Source organism: Glycine soja, chromosome 12 (genome assembly GCF_004193775.1).
Source record: "Glycine soja cultivar W05 chromosome 12, ASM419377v2, whole genome shotgun sequence".
In the NCBI taxonomy this organism is placed as follows: Eukaryota; Viridiplantae; Streptophyta; class Magnoliopsida; order Fabales; family Fabaceae; genus Glycine; species Glycine soja.
Window position 1 is genome coordinate 41030082 of NC_041013.1, and position 20094 is coordinate 41050175.

Here is a 20094-nt window from a genome sequence, read left to right on the forward strand (position 1 = left end):
TATTTATGAAAAATATATAAGAATCAAGGGAAGCTAAAAATATAATTGAAAAGATAGCCAATAAATGAAAATAAAAATATCTTTTAAAATTAGACAGATAAATATAAGAATCAAGACTGTTAAGTATGGGGCCAACAATTTATGTTAAATCTTACAGTTACATTCAAGACTCAATTTATAGAGAATCAAAGTCACTTTCAGATAATATGCATATAAATTTGAACGAGGTGGACGCAACTTTCATTAATCATTGGACAATTAACACCTTTCAGACAAACATGAACAAATAAAACAGTAGTCTTCAATTACTTCAACCAAAAGGTCTAACAAACTACACGATTATAAGCTTAAGGCAAGTAATAACCAACTAAAATTCAAGTTTGCAAAACTATGATTTCTTATTATAAAGCCCCTACCCTACATTCGGGGAAACTTCAAAACCACTATTTTTCATCCAAATTATTCAATGCAAAGGGGAAGCAACATCATTGCCTCAGATAGTTGTCGTCGTCATTATCTGTATATTAACCTCCACCACCAGAACCGTATTTCTTTCCGAACAAGACGAGCTGTAGCTTATCATAACCAGCGAGCACTCCAGCACCTGCAACAGCACGTAATATGTTTGCACCGGCACCTTTAAAGAGTGACTTAGTACCCTCTTTTGCGACAATTATCTTGAATGCTTCCAAAGAGCTCTTGTATTTTACAGCTTCTCCAGATGTCATCATCATTCTTCTACGCACAGTATCAATGGGGTAAGAGGCCAAGCCGGCACCTATTGTGATCCCCCATCCCAAGAGAAAACTCGCAAAGAAGCTATCCTGTTAATGATAAGAGTAACTAAGGTAAGTAAACATAAGAACTTATTGAATAGCATCGTTTTTTGAATTGTGTTTAAACTAAATCTAGTTAGGCCCATCAACAAATATCAAGTAACCCGGAAATTATAAGCATTCATATAGGAAGTACATTTAACTAAGTTACTTAACAAAAAATAAGACAACATAAATCCAAAAGAAACTGAAATCAAGAATAGTTATTTCCACACAACAATTTTTTTTAGGAACAGGTATGCACCACACTACAAAATAGACCAGATTTCAAATTCAAAATTGTATTTACCTGCAATCCACCAACCAAGACCACTGGTTTCAGAGAATCATACATTCCAAAGTAAAGACCACGGTACACTATGATTCCAACACATGAGATGTTGAAACCACGATAAAGGCCAGCAATGCCATCAGACTTAATGGTTTTCCTGTAAACATCAATCAAGCCATTGAACTGCCTCTCACCACCCTTCTTTGCAGCCTTTGCATCATTTGCTAAACGTGTTCGGGCATAGTCCAAAGAATAGACAAACAAGAGGGAGGAAGCCCCAGCAGCCCCCCCAGATGCTAAATTCCCAGCAAACCATTTCCAGTAGCCATCTTTATCCTTTTTGAAGTTGAAAAGCCTCTTGAAATAATCCTTAAAAGCAAAATTCAGAGCCTGAAAAAAAAAACACAAAAGCAAGCATTAAAGATACAGAAAAAACATATAGATACTGCAGACCAAACAGTCAAACACCAAATATAAATTTACATTCATCACATCAAAATCAAATAAAAGAGGGTAAACCCCGCACACTCTAAAATAAAAGAATGTTTTATGAATCACACTCCAAAAACACAAACAGGACAACAAATATGCAGAGCCATTGGGTTTGTTGTGGCTTTGTGGAAATAATATAATAAAAGTTAAAAACCCCACCCGATTCCAGGGTAAATATAATGACAAAAAAGTATGTTTGAGTTTTGTACACGTGAAGTAAAAGGAAAACAAAGACATTGCCAAAGAACATAATCAAGCATATACAGTTGGAAATGGAATAATAAATCAGATATGACATGCTTACAATTAAATAATCACATCAAACAAGTTAACCTATATTCCAACTTCAGAGGAAAGAAAAATCACCTGAGTAGGGAAGTATCTGATAACATTAGCAGTGTTTCCTCTCCAAAGAGCAATCACCCCTTCATCCTTCATGGTTCGAGTGAAACAATCGCCAATTCCTTTGTATGGTTCAGACAACCGACCACTCTTGATCATTTCATCCTGGTTTTGGATGAGCAACTTAACTCGTTCGATTGGAGCCGCAGCTGTCTTGGACACAGCCGCCGACACTCCGCCCATCAGGAAATCCAACAAAAATCCAGACACCCCTTTCTCAGCCGGCGCGTGTGCCGTGACTGGAACCAAACCTGAAGACTGCAAACCTCCATTGAAGTAACTACCAGTGGTAGAACAGTTTCTGGAGTGATTAGGAGCAAGCCTGGACACAAGATAAGACTGTCCAGATAACTTCTGAACTACCGATGGATGCTGCGAATGCAATCCATCTGCCATTGCTGCACTTCAGACGGTTACCTATCAACATTCAAACAAAATTCTTACCGATAGTGACAGCAAAAAAAAAAAAAAAACACTTAGGGTCTGGGTGATGTTCTTGCCTCTTTTTAGTTTTAAAACTGTTTCCTAATACAATTTATGCTACTTAGCAATTCTCATCCAAATTCTATTAAATTTTGAAATTTTCTTCCAAAATAAGTGTTTTAAAAACCAAAAAGCAGTTTTGAAAATAGAAATCAAACACACTCTTATCCTTTCTAATACACTTGCTATGATCCATACACTTAACCCATCCATCTAAGATATATAGATAGTACACACACATATAAATTCTACATCTCTACAGCAGTTGATATACATCCAAAATCCATTACAGTTTACAATTTAGCTCACTGTCAGACTCTGATACTTCAAATCAAGTCAAAACTAAAATAGAAATGATAAATAACAGTTATAAATAAGTAACTAAAGATGAACGAACTAACTAAAATTGTAGAAAGTAACAGAAAGAAAAAACAGTGATGTAGTAAGGTTGGTAGCAAAACATGCAGCAGATCGAAAATAAAAGAATGCAGATCTTAAAGAGGAAGAAGAAGTTGAAGTAGCGTAGTTAGTGAAAGTGGAAGAGTAGTACCCAAGAAGGGCGTGGAGAGAAGATTGGTGTCTTCCTCAGATCGTGAGGGAAGGGAAGGAAATGACACTCGCCGAATAAATGGGAGCAACACAGAGATGCTAGGGTTTTATTTAATGACTATTTTACCCTTCCCTCCCTTTGGTAACAAAAAAAAAAACAACAGTAACAATATTTTTTTTAATTTTTAGATTAATTTCAATGTACTGTGAAAAGGTTTTAATATATCTCGCATCAGATCACCAAAACTAGACTTCCTTCTTACACCCTCATCACAAGTCAAGTCCACGGTCTTTTATGAGTTTATCCAAGATGAGAAAATTCCACAAGTTTTAGCTTTCTTTTACTGGTTAAAAAACTTTCATTATTTGATAAATAATTTTTTTAATAGTCATTAGCATTTTTGAAGATTTTAATATTGTATAGATGCATCAATATTAAAATTTTGGTTTTTGCTATTTTAACTCCCCCTTATTATTAGTACACTCCACTTTTGATTTTTTTTTCAAAAATATTTGAAAAATACACCCCCTTTGCACACACCCATAAGTCTTGCATTTCGGAAATTATTTTCAGTCCGTGTCTTAGAGTTGCATTCCCAAAATTCAAACCGTTATGCATGCTTCATATTTTACATTTTGTAGTTTTTGCACAAACTAACAAAAGAATAAAATTGCTACCTACTATGACTTCCGTTAAAGTCCTAAACTCCCTCGAATGACCAATGCCAAAGAAAAAAATATTATGATGGATGATGCATATTTTAATTGGTTAATTGGCTTTATATTCCTTTAAGAAGAACAAAGAGGATGGAAAGAACATTTGCTCATCGTGTTAGGCATAGCTCTTCCAAAACTTCTCTGCACCAATTAAGCATCATCACCATGTAAACCTCATTTTAATATGGTTCTTGTTATTTTTTATTTCTCTCTCTTCTTTTTAGATGAAGGTTGGTGGTGGTTGTCGGCACGGCGGCGTCGACGGTGGCTGCCATTTGCCATGTGTAGAGGGGGGAGCGCTGTCGTCTGAACATAGTCATAGAAATTCCGAGCTTTTGTTTGATGGATGGTGCGTCTGGCTTGTCTATTTTTACCCTTAATTATATATAATCATTCTTTAATTATAAACTTTCCATTAATATTTATATTTTTCTATCTCATTATCTAAAGAAGTGTCTTTCAAGTGTAACATATGTTCATATCTCATTATTCACATATAAATGAATACACACTTTTGAATAGTGAGTGTTTATATGTGCACATCCATAAATTTCAAATACCCATGGACGCTTTTCATTTTTTTAATCTCTTTCTTCTTATCTATTACACCTTTCATTTATCTAATTAACCCCAAGTATAAAATGGGATTAAGTAATCTCATGTTCAATGACGAATAAAAATTAAACAAATATCTTATTCTAAATTCTATTATTATTAATACACTTGTTATTATATTTAATACATCATCCTTTCTCTCTCATTTTATTTATGTATAAAATAAACATTCATGCATGATACATATATAACACATATCATATACCTTCTTTCGTCACACAGCCTTTATTATTTTTATTTTATTCATGCATGATACATATATAACACATATCATATACCTTCTTTCGTCACACAACTTATAAGTATAAATACAATACTTTTAAATATTTTTCAAACATTTTCATTATAAAATTAAAAATGATAGATAAAGGGTATAATTGTTAATTAAAAATTATACATAAAAATTATAATTGCAACATTTTAATTATCGCACACATGTCTTATTCTCTTTATTATTTTGATATATAACAAGTGAAATTATAATTGTTGATTAATTTACTTATTTTGTGGAGTAAAGAGCTATTGTTAATTAAAAGTTAATACTTAGAATTATACTAAAATAAATAAATATATATAATAAATTATTAGAATTATACTAAAATATATAGATATATAATAAATTACAAAAAATATTAAATTCTTAAAAAAAATTAATTATGTAAAGCTATATTCTTTATACACTTAGCTATATAGTACTAATTTATTTTAACTTTAGAGGAATTGATTTTTATTTATGGGTAACAAATATCATGTTTGTGTGTAAAAAATATAGTAAATAAGAGTTATTGTTTGTAAAATTATGTGATCATTAAATGATTTTATCAATTTTTTCATTAGTGGATTTAGCAGCCCGAAAAAAAAAACTCTGATTATATCTACTTTTTATCTGTGTACTTAGCAAAAAATATAAATTAATAATGAGGGTCGATCAATTATAAAGAATGGAATCAAATAATCCATCTTTACTATTGACCAATAAGATTTAGATGATTATCTTATTTTAAATTATATCATTAATGTAGTTATTATCATATTTAATACGTAATCTTTTCTTTCTCATGTCATTGTATGTATAAAGTTAAAGTTCCATACATAATACATAAACACGTGTCATATATCTTTGTTTATGACAGACCCTTCATATTTTTTATTTTATTCATTCTACAAGTTATAATATAGTAATTTTAAATCTTTCTTTAGAATTTTAATTATTATTGTTAATTGAAAATTATAGATATAAAGAGTATAATTGTTAAATAAAAATTATAGATAAATAATCGTAAGAGTAAAATTACTACATTCTGATTATGGCACACATGCCCTATATATATATATATATATATATATATATATATATATATATATATATATATATATATATATATATTACTTGAATAAATAAAGAGTAAAACTATAATAATTTTTTTCTACCTGCTCCTGTAGTTTCCTTCTGTTCTTGAATAGCTTCCTTCAAAAGAACTTTTGCTCGATAATTACAAGTTAATAATTAGAGTTATACTAAAATACATATGTAATAAATTATAAAAAATATGAAAATCTTAATAATTATTTTAAATTATTTATAAAATGCTACACTTTTTATTCACTTCAGATGAATAGTTTCCATTTAGGGTTTACGGAAATGAATTTTATTTATTCGATGTGATTGAAATATATAAAAAAATTCAATAATATTTTGCTTGCTACTATAATTAATTACTTAACAACTAATATTTTATTAGTTAAATCTAAACTTAGTTATCATTAATTTTTCAACCACCTAGAATAATTCTTTAGTCAATGTGTGCAATTATCATTCGTTAAGTCGAGTAGCCCCTTCTTTATCATATTTATAAAATGAATTCAATAATATTTTACTTTTTATTTTAATTAATTACTTAACAAATAATATTTTACTAGTTAAATCTAAACTTAGTTACCAAATTTTTAGTCACTTAGGGAATTTCTTTAATCAATGTATGTGATTATCATTTTTTAAGTCGAGTAGCCCCTTCTTTATAATTAATCGACCCTCGTGGTTAATTTATATTTTTAAATGAGAACTATTTAACTAAGTGTATAAAGAGTATATATTTATATAATTAACTTAAAAAATAATTTTTAAGAATTTAATATTTTTTATAATTTGTGATATATATTTATATATTTTAGTATAATTATAATAATTTATGATTTATATTTATGTATTTTGGTATAATTCTAAGTATTAAATTTTAATTAACAACAGCTCTTTACTCAAAACAAAATAAATTAATCAACAATTATAATTTCACTCTTTATATATCAAAGTAATAAATAGTATAAGGCATGTGTGCGATAATTAAAATGTTGTAATTATAATTTAGATGTATAATTTTTAATTAACAATTATACCCTTTTATCTATGATTTTTAATTAAAAATTATAATGAAAATGTTAGAAAAATATTTAAAAGTATTATATTTATACTTATAAGTTGTAAAATGAATAAAATAAAAATAATAAAGGTTGTGCGATGAAAAAAGGTATATGATATGTGTTATATATGTATCTGTATGGAGGTTTATTTTATACATAAATAACATAAAGGAGAAGGGATGAGGTATTAAATATGATAATAAAATAAAACATTTGTTTAATTTTTATTCGTCATTGAACATGAAATTACTTAACCCCATTTTTTATTTGGGGTCAATTAGATAAGTCCTCATTTATTTAGTTTTAAATTGAGTTGTTTGTATTATAAAGTTTGACAAGGCTTCTAGTGGTAATTTTCTCAAGACCAACTAGGTCAAATAAGAATGTTACCAATTATTTTGATACTTTTTTTCTGAAGTTTTCTTTATGATATAATAAAATTTATTAAATTTTTTTAATTTTGATGAATCTCACTTTTAAATTAAGAGAAAGAATTGTTAAATGAGAAGTGTGACAATTAAAATTGATGATTTCTAATAAATTTGAGTCAATTATTAAAAAAAATATTAAAAGGAGAGTATCATTAACATTCTTTATTATTTCATCATTATCTAATAAGAATTTACCAAAGTTGAATTCTCTTTAATGTTAACCACACAATTCTAATCTTCAGCAAAAAAAAAAAAAACTACAGAATTCTAATTTATTTTCTTTCCTTAATATATTATAAAATATGCTATAATATGTATTTACATGATTAAATTGATCTAAATTGCAAATTTATCTTCATTAAATTTTTAAATCAATAAATATATAATTTGGGAACTTGATAATAAAATTTGATTTAAGTTTTGTCCTAGTGACTTTTTTTTTGCTGAGTTAAAGTGATGACTTTAAAACATAAATTCGCTGTTAAAAGTAATTTTAGTTTGAGATGGTAGTTCAACGCCACCGATCACTGTTGAGTGTTTTGTTTTTTCCTTGTGTAATCAAAAGATATTTTACGTTTCTTAATAAAATATTTATACGCGTACAATTAAGAATTAAATTTCAATGGACATGTTTGGGAGATACAGTGTTAGACTTTGTTAATTAATCATTATTGAGTTAGCTTAGTACGTTTACATCATTCTAACATTGAATTAAGATAATTCCCATTCCCCTCAACTAAACTTTTACTTTCAAAAACAAAAAGCTCATTATTCTAAGCCCGCAACACACACATGACAACCATGCCGGCTCCTTCTCCCTCTACTCTTATTATTAATTAAAATCGTAATCTTATCTTATCTATACATAACAATAAACACACTACGCACTATCGTATTAAAAATTTTATATCCACAACCAATAAAAAATTATTACTATTATAAATTTAAAACAATTATTATAAAAATTAACAGGTTATTATATATAGTCATTCGTTTATCTGCTAATGTATATACTGTTTACATAAAAAATAGATGAATAAACCATTAATTTTATCTTTGCTGAAGTATTATCTCTCTCTTAAACAGTCACCAAAATAAAAAAAATATAAAGAATTTCATAAATATTAAAAATCATGTTAACGTCAATGTTTTTTATGTTAAATAATTTTTAAAAGTATTAAAAAACTCTTTAAATTGATTTCTAAATATTAGTAAAACATCAATTAAAAATATTAAACAGATAAAAATAGAGAAATTACTTATGTAATTAAAGTAATTTTATTATTTCAGGCACTATTACATAGAGAGAGTATTCACCAAAAAAAATTAAAACTTTGGAGTAAATTGATGGTGTATTTAATACATAAATACTATATAATAATAATAATAATAGCTCAACCAAAATCTCAATCTCATTCTTCTTGTTGTTCTTCCGCAGCACACACACATAGCATAGCATTCGCGAATCCCTGTGTCTCTGAGCAGCAATGCCAGCCCAGAAGCGCTCTCTGCCCGACTCTCTCGACGAAGGGGACACTTCGCAGCAGAACCTCTTCCATTCTCGACATGCGAAGCAACAACAACAGGACCAGTCGCAGGAACACGACGAGGATGAGAACGAAGACGAAGAAGGAGAAGATGGAGAAGAAGAAGAAGGAGAAGAAGAAGGGGAAGGGGAAGGAGAAGAAGATGAGGAGGAGGAGGAAGAAGAAGAAGTAGAAGAAGCGGCGCAACATGACAACAACGACAAGGAAAAACCACAGGGTTACGTATCATTTTTTTTTGTTCGTTTTGTTGCTTCGTGATTACGTGTTATGTTCGGTGACCCAATTGGTTTTTCTCAACTGGGTTGGGCTTTGTTTTGCCTTTGCGTTTCTTCGTGTGCTCAAGGTTTCTTCTTTTCTCTTGGCAGATTCCGACGAAACCCCATCTTCTGGCTCTGAAGAAAAACCCGAGTACTCTCTCTCTCTCTCTTACTTACTCTCTCGTGAACGTGCATTGTTTCCAAACTTTTTGTTTTGTGTTTTGTTGTTCAGTTTTTTGGGATTTACGTTTTGATTCCATGCCTCTGTTTCTGGATCGTGGCTGCGTGTGAATTTCGCCATTTCTGTTTCTGGATGTGATGGGTTCCCTTTGGCTGTGTAAAGGGGTGATGCTTGTTCGTACCATTTGAGTTGTTGTGTCTGAATTTTCTGAATCCCCCCATTTGATTTGTAGTTCGTTTGCATGTTTGGAATTTCGTCTTGTTTACGCTTGAAACTTGTTCGCTCCTTGCCTGCTCAAAAGAAGTTGTTGTTTTAGCGTAGCTTTTTTTTTTTTTTTAAGAGTCCAAAGTATATGAATCCTTAGTGTCATTTTTTATGGCGTTGGATTAAACATCAGTCAGCACCTACAATTATGTGATATTATTGCTACAGTTGCAACTCTGTATTGTTTTTCGTAGGGAGGGTAGAGTACAGTTCAAGTCATGTGCATCAGAATGTTCTAGGTGGCCATATATAAATTACTATTATGTTGATTTGTCTGGCAAGAGTACCAAACCAAAATGTTTGAGGCATTGTCATGTATCGTCTGGCATGGTAGCAGTGGTCAAGTTTTGAGTATCATAGGCAAGGTTTTAAATCGTGGTTGCTATTGCAATTTTGTTGTGATCCTTGACATTGTGGAAAATTGCGGACAAATGCAGTGGATGCAACCACAATAGTGGTTGCAGAGAGTCCAAAACCTTGACGTTGTGGTAGAAATCTCAGTCGCGGACTGTTTTTTAAAAATCTTGATCATAGGTGTGTGACTGTGATTCTGATAAAGACCTGATAGTTTGTTGCTTCCCTGAAGCCATATTTCATAATTAGTGTTGCTGCTTAAATTGATTGACTTGTCCTCTGCATTTCGTTAATGTTTGTCCAAGGTTGTCAATGGCAAAATGAGCCATGGGTGGGGGCCTTGAGGGATTAAAAAAAGAAGGAAACACCATATTTTACTATCTTGCATGATTTTTTTATGTAGATTAGTCGTAAGCTGCTAATGCCTATTAGCCCGAGAGACTGACACGTGACAGGCAGCTGGCTATTTTTTAACATTCTTGCTATGTTATGCCACTCCTTAAGAATAACATTTAGGAAGTTAGATTGCTGGGATATATGGATTTTTCTCTGTAGTTAGTCATCAATAAAGTGCTAAAGGCATGCTTTGCCTGAACCAAAAAGGTATTGCCAAAGTATGTGAGTCAATCAAACAGATGCTGACCCTTCTGTAGCCTTGATTTGGTTCCTTAGACACACCTTTATTATGTAATATGTGCCTTCAATTACACTGTCTTCTGAAAAATCGAAATTCATATTAGTTTGATGCTTTATCATAATGTCTACCGAACTTTTTAGGATGAATTCTTGTTTGGATTAACTTGTTCTCAACATTGTCTAGAATATAAGTATTTGTGTATTTGTCAGTTTTCATGAAATTTTGGATGGATGACATGTGTATTTGACTTTTGTAATAATTACTTTTATATCTAAGGTGATTTTCAATTGGTTAATAGTATAAAAATCTTTATGGTTTATACTATCTATCACATTAAACTGTTAAATTCTTAGTTGCAATGGCATTAGCATTATCCAATACAAGTGTGTTAAAATACAATGGTACTGTGATTTTTTTTTCTTGGAAGAACTATTTCATTGATGAGTTCATTTGAATACAAAAAAATTTACTTTGATTTGTGACTTATTGTAAAAGTGCATTTAATCTATGTGATTCCTTAGTCATAATCTTTAACAGTCTTAAAAGGATCATATTTTTTTTTTGGTGGAAAATGGTTGAGATTGAGAATGTCACTTGTCGTTTACACTATAGGGAAGTATATTAAATTTCCAAAAACGGAAAAGTTGACACTGGATATCCACAAGACTTCGATCAAGTTTGAAAACTGCATTTACGTCACTTCTGACATTATTATCTGTTTTGTGAAAAGTGGCTGCGAAGGGTGAAATTTCTTTTATTACAGTAGCTTAGAGAATTTTGATGATTAAGATGGGTAGTGGCCATTTTCTAGTATTAACTGTGCCCAAATCTCAACCATGAAAAAGCAACCAAATTTATTTATTTGTTTGGCTATCTCGACTTGAGATTTTTTCAACTACCCAACTTGTAGGTTTATGTCATACATCTCACTATAAATTGTTGATTCTATCAAGTTTATGTAAATATATGCTTATTGTCTTATTTTGTTTGCAGATTCGTGTATGTTGAACTTCTGGAAATTCGTAAAGATGTCCAATGCCCAATTTGCCTTGGTATGTTTTTGTTTTCCCTTTCAAGATGACATAATTGGGAAGCTAATTAGATGTGATTTTGAATTTTGCTACAGTCAAAATATGACCCTATATGTAGTAGGATATACTTCTTGCCATTGTCAATTCTCTGCATGGAATGATGTGTAGTGAGTGGCAAGTAGTTAATGTTTATTAAAGGATCCTGACGTGTGATGCTTTTATGTTTGGTTAGGAGGAGAGAGGATAGAGTAGGAGTATTACATGTGTTATTTTTCATTGAAGACACTAGTAGAATTGTCACTTTTCTTAAGTGGATGATTGGGTGATTATGAAACTATTACTGGTCCTTAGTAGTTTCATATTCTCTATTGTTGCTGATACTATTACGTACTTTGTATTTAGAAAATTCATCATATTGGAAAAATTGGTATCAATTTATGCTTTTTATCTTGTGAGCATACTGTCAATAATAGTTTACATGAAGGAAGCATAATTGTTGAGTTTTCATCTTTTACAATACTTTATAAAGTAGGCTGTTAATGTGTTCGTGTGTGTATAGATGGAGATAGAGATACAGATACAAATATAGATGTATTGTAAAAGAGGAATGCTTTCATGCATCAGAGTCTAATGAATGACTTTAGTGAGTTAGATACAATGATGAAATGTATCTATAATATGACAAGAATAAGTTTCAGTTGTAGAGGACAATGCAGTTGAATTCTAAGTGCAGTTATTAAGGAAAAGTTGAAGAAGTTAAGATTGCATTATCTTATAGAAGAAGTTGAAGAAGTTAAGATTGAATAACTGTGCTTGTCTAGTGGACCTGCTGTCCCTGGTGATAGTTTTCTTTTTTTCGGTGAACCACTTGCATCTGGTTCGACCTCCTTAAGCGCCCTTCTTCATCGGCACACTCTGTTCATTCATTTTCCGACAACCGTCGTCGCCTTCGGAAACACTTTTCCGGTGACATTTCCAGCCGATGGTCCCACCGTCCGACTTGTCTCTCCATTTGAGTTCTCACGCGTCTCTCCTTTGACGCACCAAACAACACCTATCCCCGGTGCATGACGACACATTCGCGACCCTTTCCGGCCATGTTTCCAATTGTGATCTTGCCTCCCTAGGGCGACTCTATCCCTGGGGTTTTGCCTTCATTGGAGCACTTTGACGAAAACTCTATAGTGTTTGTTCTTTTTTTGTAGGGGCTGTTTGTATTTTTCTCTCACCATGGCTTCTGATGGTACACCCACCCCAACTAAGGCAAACAATCCAATTTTTTCGAACCTCCCACTCTATTGAGAAGTTGGATGGTTCAAACTACTCTACTTTGGGTATCTGACATCACTTTGTGGATTAGTGGGCTTGGCCACAAATCCCATCTCACTACTTCTGCTGAATTTATTCCCGAGGCTGAACGTGGACAATGGGTAAAGATCGATTGCCAATTATGTAGTGTTATCAGGTCCACTCTCCACCCCTCAAATCGATTTTCAAGCCCCACAACATTTGTAAATTGGTTTGGAGTGAGGCGCGTGGTCTCTACACGAATGATGCTCAACAGTTATACGACATGTGTAGAGACTTGATGACCCTCCTAATTCCTTAGCGATTTGACAGGCCCATGTCGGTGTACCTTGGGCGAGTTCATGGGACTTTCCATGATTTTAATGAGCTTCTACCCCCCGTTGCCTCTATTGCCGCCGAGGCTAAGAGAGAACCGTAGCACATTCTTTATGACTTTGGCCTTTTATGGTCTGCCTCAAGGATATTTTGCCACACGAGACCAAATTCTTGGGTAACCTATGGCACCAACAATGCAATCAACATCTGCTGTATTACTTCGGATTTTGTCAAAGCCCACATCTAATGTTCCTGAATCTACCATAGTTGATACATCTGTTCTTGCTTCCTAGAGCAATAAGTCTGGATGCTTTCGCACGGGGCCATCGAAACCCAAAGGTTGTTTTTGGTGCACCCATTGCCACTGAGATAACCATAGTACTGATCAGTGTTGGAAGCTACATGGTAAACCATCTCGCCTTGCCAATGTAGCTCAAACATCTTCAGATGATTCCACTCTACCTACTACTCAATCCACTGATTAGCCCCGTGTTACTTTGGCTACCTACGAGGACTTTCTCCAGTGGTTTGAGAGCCGCCAAATTACTGGTGTTGTTGATTTTGTCGCACACACTGGTAAATCTATTGCTTGCATCTTCCCTTCATCTTCCTTAGGTCCTTGTGTACTTGACTCTAGTGCAATTGATCTTATTTTTAGTAGCCGTTCTCTTTTTTTCTTCTCTTTCTACATCTGGCTATTTACCGACCATTACCTCTACCAATGGGTCTCAAACACAATCCCAAGGCATTGGTACCACACACTTTCTTCCATCCCTCACTGTTGAGTCTGTCCTTTTTGTAGCTAATTGTCCATTTAACCTACCCTCTGTACATCGTTGTACTCAAACACATGACCTTGACCTTGTCATTACATTTACTAAAAATTCTGTTATATTGCAGGAATGGATTTTGGGATGGATGATTGGCGTCAGATGTGAATCACATGGCCTATATTATCTCTCTGGCTCGCCGCGAGTGTGCTCTTCCACCATTTTTCCGTTAATGATTCATGCTCAATTTGGACATCCTGGTCTACCGACACTTTAGAAAATGGTTCCCAGTCTCCATCAGCTGTCTAGTCTACATTGTGAATAAAAGGGCTACATCCTCGTTTGCTTTGGTTCACTCAGATGTTTGGGGTCTATCTCGGGTTATGAACCCAATAGGTGTTAAGTATTTTGTCACTTTTATAGATGATTTTTCGTGTTGTATGTGGGTTTGGTTAATGAAAAATAAGTCTGAATTGTTTTCCATCTTTGAAATTTTTTATAATGAAATAAAACTCAGTTTGGTATACCTATTTGTTGTTTTCGTAGTGATAATGCTAGAGAATACCTCTCTCATCAATTTCAGCCGTTTATGGCATCCAAAGGCATCCTTCGTCAAACATCTTGTGCCCACACTCAACAAAATGGGGTTTCTAAGCGCAAAAATAGGCACCTTATTGAAACAACTCAAACTCTTCTCCATGGCAATGTTCCCTAGCGTTTTTGGGGTGATGCTGTGCTCACAGCCTGCTACCTCGTTAGTCGCATGCCATCTTCTGTCCCTACTCTGTCCTATATCCTAAGTCATGTCTTCACATACTTCCTCCTCGAGTTTTTGGCTCTACCTAATTTGTTCATAATTTGAGCCCTGAAGTTGACAAACTATCAGCAAAGTCTCTCAAATGTATTTTCCTAGGCTACCACAACGTGTAGAAAGGATATCATTGTTTTTCTCCTGCTGTTCAACAGTATTTCATTTCTGTTGATGTCTCATTCTTTGATGTCTCACTGCAAATGAATTTGCTGTCCATCAGGATGTTCCACCCAGAAAGCCGCTGGCTGCATAACCCTTTTAAGTCTATCATCGAAGAGAACAACCAACAAACATTCCTCAATCAGCCCTGCGACGACTCATGATGACATAATAGAGGCCATGCCAGATTCTTTCCTGATGCCATCTCCTATAAAGGATTCAGACCTGTCTTCTGACCTTAATTGGCCCATTGCTATGAGAAAAGGTATTTGTTCTACCCGAAACCCATCTCCTCACTATGTTAACCTTAGCTATCATAGGCTCTCTCCCTTGCATTATACTTGTTTGTCTTCTGTATCTATCCTTAGTTTTCCAAGTGAAGCACTATCTCACCTGGAGTGGAGGCAAACAATGATTGATGAGATGTGTGCACTTTAGAGTAGTGGTACTTGGGAGCTGGTCTCTCTTCTGCCTGGGAAATCCATTGTTGGGTGTTGGTGGTTGTATACTCAGGTACCATTGATCAATTCAAGGCACGTTTGGTGGCAAAAAGTTACACTCAGGTGTATGGACAGGACTACACAGGTACTTTCTCTCCAGTAGCCAAAATGGCTTATGTTCATCTTCTTTGGTCTATGGCTGTCGTCTGCCATTGGCCTCTCTTCTAGCTTGACGCAAAGAATGCTTTCCTGCATGGCTATCTTGAGGAAGAGGTTTATATGGAGCAACCATTAGGTTTTGTTGCTCAGGGCGAATCATCGAACATGGTGTGTCAGCTTTGCAGGTCCTTTTACGGACTTAAACAGTCCCCTCGAGCCTGGCCGTTTTTGTACTGTGGTGCAGCAATTTGGTATGATTCACATGAAGCCGACCACTCTGTTTTCTACTGCCACTCACCTCAGGGATGCATCTACCTCATTGTCTATGTAGATGACATTGGAATAACAGGTAGTGATCAACATGGCATTACATAATTGAAGTAGTACCTTTGTTGTCAATTCCAAACTAAAGACCTTGGTAAGCTTCGGTATTTTCTTGGTATCGAAGTTGCTCAATCCAAGGATGGTGTGGTAATCTCTTAAAGGAAATATGCCCTTGACATCCTGGAAGAAACATGCCTGTTAAATGCCAAGCTAGTGGACACTCCTATAGATCCTAGTGTCAAATTGTCACCAGATCAGAGGGAACCATTCTCAGACCCTGGAAGATATAGAAGACTGGTTGGAAAATTGAACTACCTCACAGTCACTCGTCCTGATATTGCTTTGCAGTGAGCATGGTAAGTCAGTTCCTGAACTCTGCTTGCTAGGATCATTGGAATGCAGTCATTCGAATCCTGAAATACATTAAGAGTGTTCCTGGAAAAGGTCTCATTTATGAAGATAAGGGACATTCTCAAATTATTGGCTATTCAGATGCAGATTGGGTGGGGTCACCTAGTGATAGATGGTCCACGTCAGGATATTGTGTATTGATTGGAGGAAACTTGATATCTTGGAAAAGTAAGAAGAAAAGTGTTATAGCCAGATCAAGTGTTGAAGCAGAATACAGGGCCATGGCTTTGGTAACTTGTGAACTCATATGGCTGGAACAACTTCTCAGAGAGCTCAAGTTTGAAGAGGACACACAAATGATGCTAATATGTGACAATCAAGCAGTCTTTCATGAGAGGACCAAACATATTGAGGTGGATTGCCATTTTATCAGAGAGAAGATTGAATCGGGAGATATTACAACAAGATTTTTTTAACTCAAGTGATCCGTTGGCAGATATCTTTACTAAGTCTCTGAGGGGACTGAGAATTGGTTATATTTATAACAAGCTTGGTGCATATGACCTATATGCTCCAGCTTGTGGGGGAATGTTGAGAATCAGTATTGATATTCTGCATTCATTGTAATAAATATAGTTTATAGGCACATAATCACTGATTTAGAGGAAATTAAATATCCTCTATTTATTTGTAATAAGTGCAATAAGCTTATATAAACTCAGAACTGCATTGTATTCAGACACATAGTTTCAGCCTCAACATGTCTTTGTTCTTCTCCTTTAATTGTAGGTAAAGGGAGTTTCTTAGAATTTGGGTTTGTGTCTAACTCAATCCCACAAAACTGGCTTGTAAGGGGAGTATTTCCCCTACTTATATATACTACTTTGGTCATATAACTAATAATGTGAGATCTTCAACACACCTCCCTCACGTTAAGGACTGAACATCTCGAGCATGAAGTTTGTAGGACTGAACATCCATATGCAGTTCGATAATGACTTGATAGCAAGTAGTCCAATAGGCTCAACAACAATTGCTAGAATATGCTCTGATACTATCTTAGGATTTGGGATCGACCCCACAAAACCGGCTTGTAAGATAAGGACTGTTCCTCATTTATATACTACTTTGGCCATATCACTAGTTGATGTAGGATTTCCAATAGAGCTTAATTTCTAGTTGATATATTATATGCAATTACATTTTATAATATCCTTATAGTTTTGCTTAATTTCTAGCTGTGTTAAGTTTTTAAATATATATAAGATTCACAGCTCTAGTTTGTAAGTGATTCTTTGAGCTCTTAGTTGTATACTGATTTTGGCGACTCCTAAACCTGTATTGCTGTCTTAAGATTTACTGTAAAGATAAAATGTTTCATATATTTTACGTAAAATAGATGTGTTTTTTAAAAGTTAACCGTGATCTGATTGCCTATTGTTTTGGACACCTATAATCTTAATTGGGGTTTGGCCATGCAGTATTGGATTTCATTATGAATGAAGTTTTATAAACTTGCATCTCACTTCATGCTTGAATTATAGCACACATATCTAGTTTGCTGAAGAACTAACTACTGCTTGAACAGGCATTATTAAGAAGACAAGAACTGTTATGGAATGCTTGCACCGTTTTTGCAGGGAATGCATTGATAAATCAATGCGACTAGGGTAAGCCTCATGAAGCCATTCCAGACTTTTTATTTATATAATGTGCTACTGATAATTGCTATCTAAGTTCTTTATGTCTATTGTACTCATTAGAAAACACGTTATAGTCTCTGTATGCAGCCACATTTATTGTTTGTGTATTGTCTCAGGAACAATGAATGCCCTGCTTGTCGCACACATTGTGCCAGTCGTCGTTCCTTGAGAGACGATCCAAATTATGATGCCCTCATTGCCGCTTTATATCCAGATATTGAGAAGTACGAACAAGAGGTATAAGTTGACCAGTTTATTACTTCATTTTTTATTGTGTTTAAGGTAAAGCTTTCACAAAATTTAACTAGGGATACCATTCACTATCCTATTACAGGAGCTTGAATTTCGTGAAGAGGAGAAGAACCGCAATAAGCAGGTGAATATTAGTTGAGTAAACATATTTAAGCATGCTTTCAGCATTCAGATGTGTCTAAAATACTTACACTAGTGATAACTTGTAACACTTTTACTGATTGATTTTGAGTCATTGACAATCTCCGTGTCTGCCATGACATATCAACTCTTAAACGCATATCAATGACTATTTATTTATTACTGAGGTTTATGCTTGTGCCTTGTTAGTTTTGATTCTTATCATTTGTCAGTCAACATTATCTCAATTGTCAAATCTTAGCATTGTAGCTTTTTTGGCAGATTCAAGCTTCAATAGCAAAAGTAGTTCAACGGCAATCTGAAGCATTGGTTAAGAGACGTAAAGACACACCAGGTGCATTTGTAACTAGACCGCAGCGTAATCAGCGAAACATTCATTCTAGGAGACAAACTCAAGCAATTGAAGGATCTGAAGATAATGAGGAGGAAAATGACAATAATGAAAAGGACTCATCTTCAGCTGATGAACGAAGTACAGAACACCGGCAGAGAAGGAGAAAGAGATGGGCTAGAGTTCGCCCCTCTCAACCCTCATCATCCATGGCAAGTCCTGATGGTGGATGCAATGATAGTGATATGGATATAAGTAAAGAAAATCGTGGAATTTCAAGGCAGGTGTCGAAACATGGAAAGCTTACATGGGGAAGGGGTGGTTTTAGAAGTAACACTCGGCATGGCAGTGGTGGTGGTAGCAATAACAAAAGTTCTCGCAGTAGTCGATTGTCTAAGTTTGTTGACCATCTCCGCAACTTGGATGAAAACACTGATGAGGTGTTACTACTGAATACTTCTTGAATATGATTCTATTCTTATTTCAGTTCAATTTAATAAAGAAACGTATGCTATTTTTTCACAGTTTGATGTCCATCTCATGCTTGTTTCTCTTGACCAACTAAGTACACCAAGTTTGCAGCAACCTTACCTTTGCTGTCGACCAACTTTGTCTGTCAAGCACCTTTATGAAGTAAGATTCACTATCTTTGATCACTTGTTTCTTGTGGCAGTGATAGTTCTTGTTCAACTTGATCGAAGTTAGTGTAGGCCTCCACCAGAAGGCCAAGTATTGTTTTACCCCATAGTTGTCAATTCAGTACCTGACTTGGTTTTTTGCTCCTTTGTCAACTTAATATATAGACCGTGTTAATTTCTGTCCCATCTTTATAAAAAAAAAAAAAAACGATTGCATAAAATGCTTCTGTTGATGAGCCAATGTTAGTTTTCTTGCTTTATGATGATTGTCTAACATTTGTGTATTTTTTCTGCATAGCACGTTGCTCGTCAGACACCTTTGCCGGTTGAAGGAATTGAGATAGTGGCAGTCAAAGGATGCTGCAGTACGAACTGTGACAAGTCAGCTGATGAGAATTCGGCCCTTGCATATGATGAGCTATCAAAGCTGGTTATAGATCCACACAAAGATGAACTGGAAATTTTGCAAGGACATGAGACTCTGGCAGGGCTTAGATCCAAATGCATATCCAAGATGGGGCATTTGGTGAGTGTTAAGGTGTTTTACCCCCTTATATTACTGTAGGTAACAACTTAATTTCATTCTTTTTCTGTTGTTTCAGATTATTGCATACAAGCAGAAGGAGGTATCATAGTCTTGGTTTCATTGGCGATCTTGACATTGGCTATGCCATAAATTTCTTTGTTATGTACATAAAAAGAACAATTGCCTTTTGCATCCTCAACCCCAAAAAAGAAAAAAAAAAACAACCTATGGTATACTAGTGTTATGCAAGCATTGTAATATCTTTATTTTTAGATTTACCTTCTAAAAATACTAGTTAGGTTTCAGTTTTACTTAATTTACGGTATTTTTTATCAATGTGTATCCAATTTGTCATCGGGAGGATTATCGTTGTCGTAAGGA

At 34.1% G+C, this 20094-nt stretch overlaps 2 protein-coding genes across 2 annotated transcripts; one reads left to right on the forward strand and one right to left on the reverse strand.

Annotated features, from left to right (window-relative positions):
* Positions 1–213: 213 nt before the first annotated feature.
* Positions 214–3165, reverse strand: LOC114379767 (ADP,ATP carrier protein 3, mitochondrial-like). Its single transcript, XM_028338469.1, has 4 exons — positions 3035–3165; positions 1966–2418; positions 1126–1497; positions 214–824 (listed from the first exon to the last, which is right to left on the reverse strand). The coding sequence occupies exons 2-4, from the start codon at positions 2395–2397 to the stop codon at positions 525–527; spliced, it is 1104 nt and encodes a 367-aa protein (XP_028194270.1). The 5' UTR covers positions 2398–2418; positions 3035–3165; the 3' UTR covers positions 214–524.
* A 5447-nt stretch (positions 3166–8612) lies between these two features.
* On the forward strand, positions 8613–20049 carry LOC114377939 (putative E3 ubiquitin-protein ligase RING1a). The gene is made up of 10 exons (XM_028336418.1): positions 8613–8978; positions 9127–9169; positions 11448–11506; positions 17711–17792; positions 17942–18062; positions 18160–18201; positions 18480–18989; positions 19075–19182; positions 19486–19713; positions 19790–20049. Exons 1-10 carry the CDS (start codon positions 8702–8704, stop codon positions 19820–19822), a joined length of 1503 nt encoding a protein of 500 aa, XP_028192219.1. The 5' UTR covers positions 8613–8701; the 3' UTR covers positions 19823–20049.
* The last annotated feature ends 45 nt before the right edge of the window (positions 20050–20094 follow it).

What these genes read in the sequence shown, in the direction of transcription:
- LOC114377939 (XM_028336418.1), top strand. Translation starts at nt 8,702, where the DNA reads ATGCCAGCCCAGAAGCGCTCTCTGCCCGACTCTCTCGACGAAGGGGAC. An exon ending in GGCTCTGAAGAAAAACCCGA is followed by an intron (nt 9,170 to 11,447) that starts GTACTCTCTCTC and finishes TTTTGTTTGCAG; the next exon opens with ATTCGTGTATGTTGAACTTC. An exon ending in TGGATGAAAACACTGATGAG is followed by an intron (nt 18,990 to 19,074) that starts GTGTTACTACTG and finishes ATTTTTTCACAG; the next exon opens with TTTGATGTCCATCTCATGCT.
- LOC114379767 (XM_028338469.1), bottom strand. Translation starts at nt 2,397, where the DNA reads ATGGCAGATGGATTGCATTCGCAGCATCCATCGGTAGTTCAGAAGTTA. An exon ending in TCAGATACTTCCCTACTCAG is followed by an intron (nt 1,498 to 1,965) that starts GTGATTTTTCTT and finishes TTTTTTTTTCAG; the next exon opens with GCTCTGAATTTTGCTTTTAA. An exon ending in TCTTGGTTGGTGGATTGCAG is followed by an intron (nt 825 to 1,125) that starts GTAAATACAATT and finishes TATCATTAACAG; the next exon opens with GATAGCTTCTTTGCGAGTTT.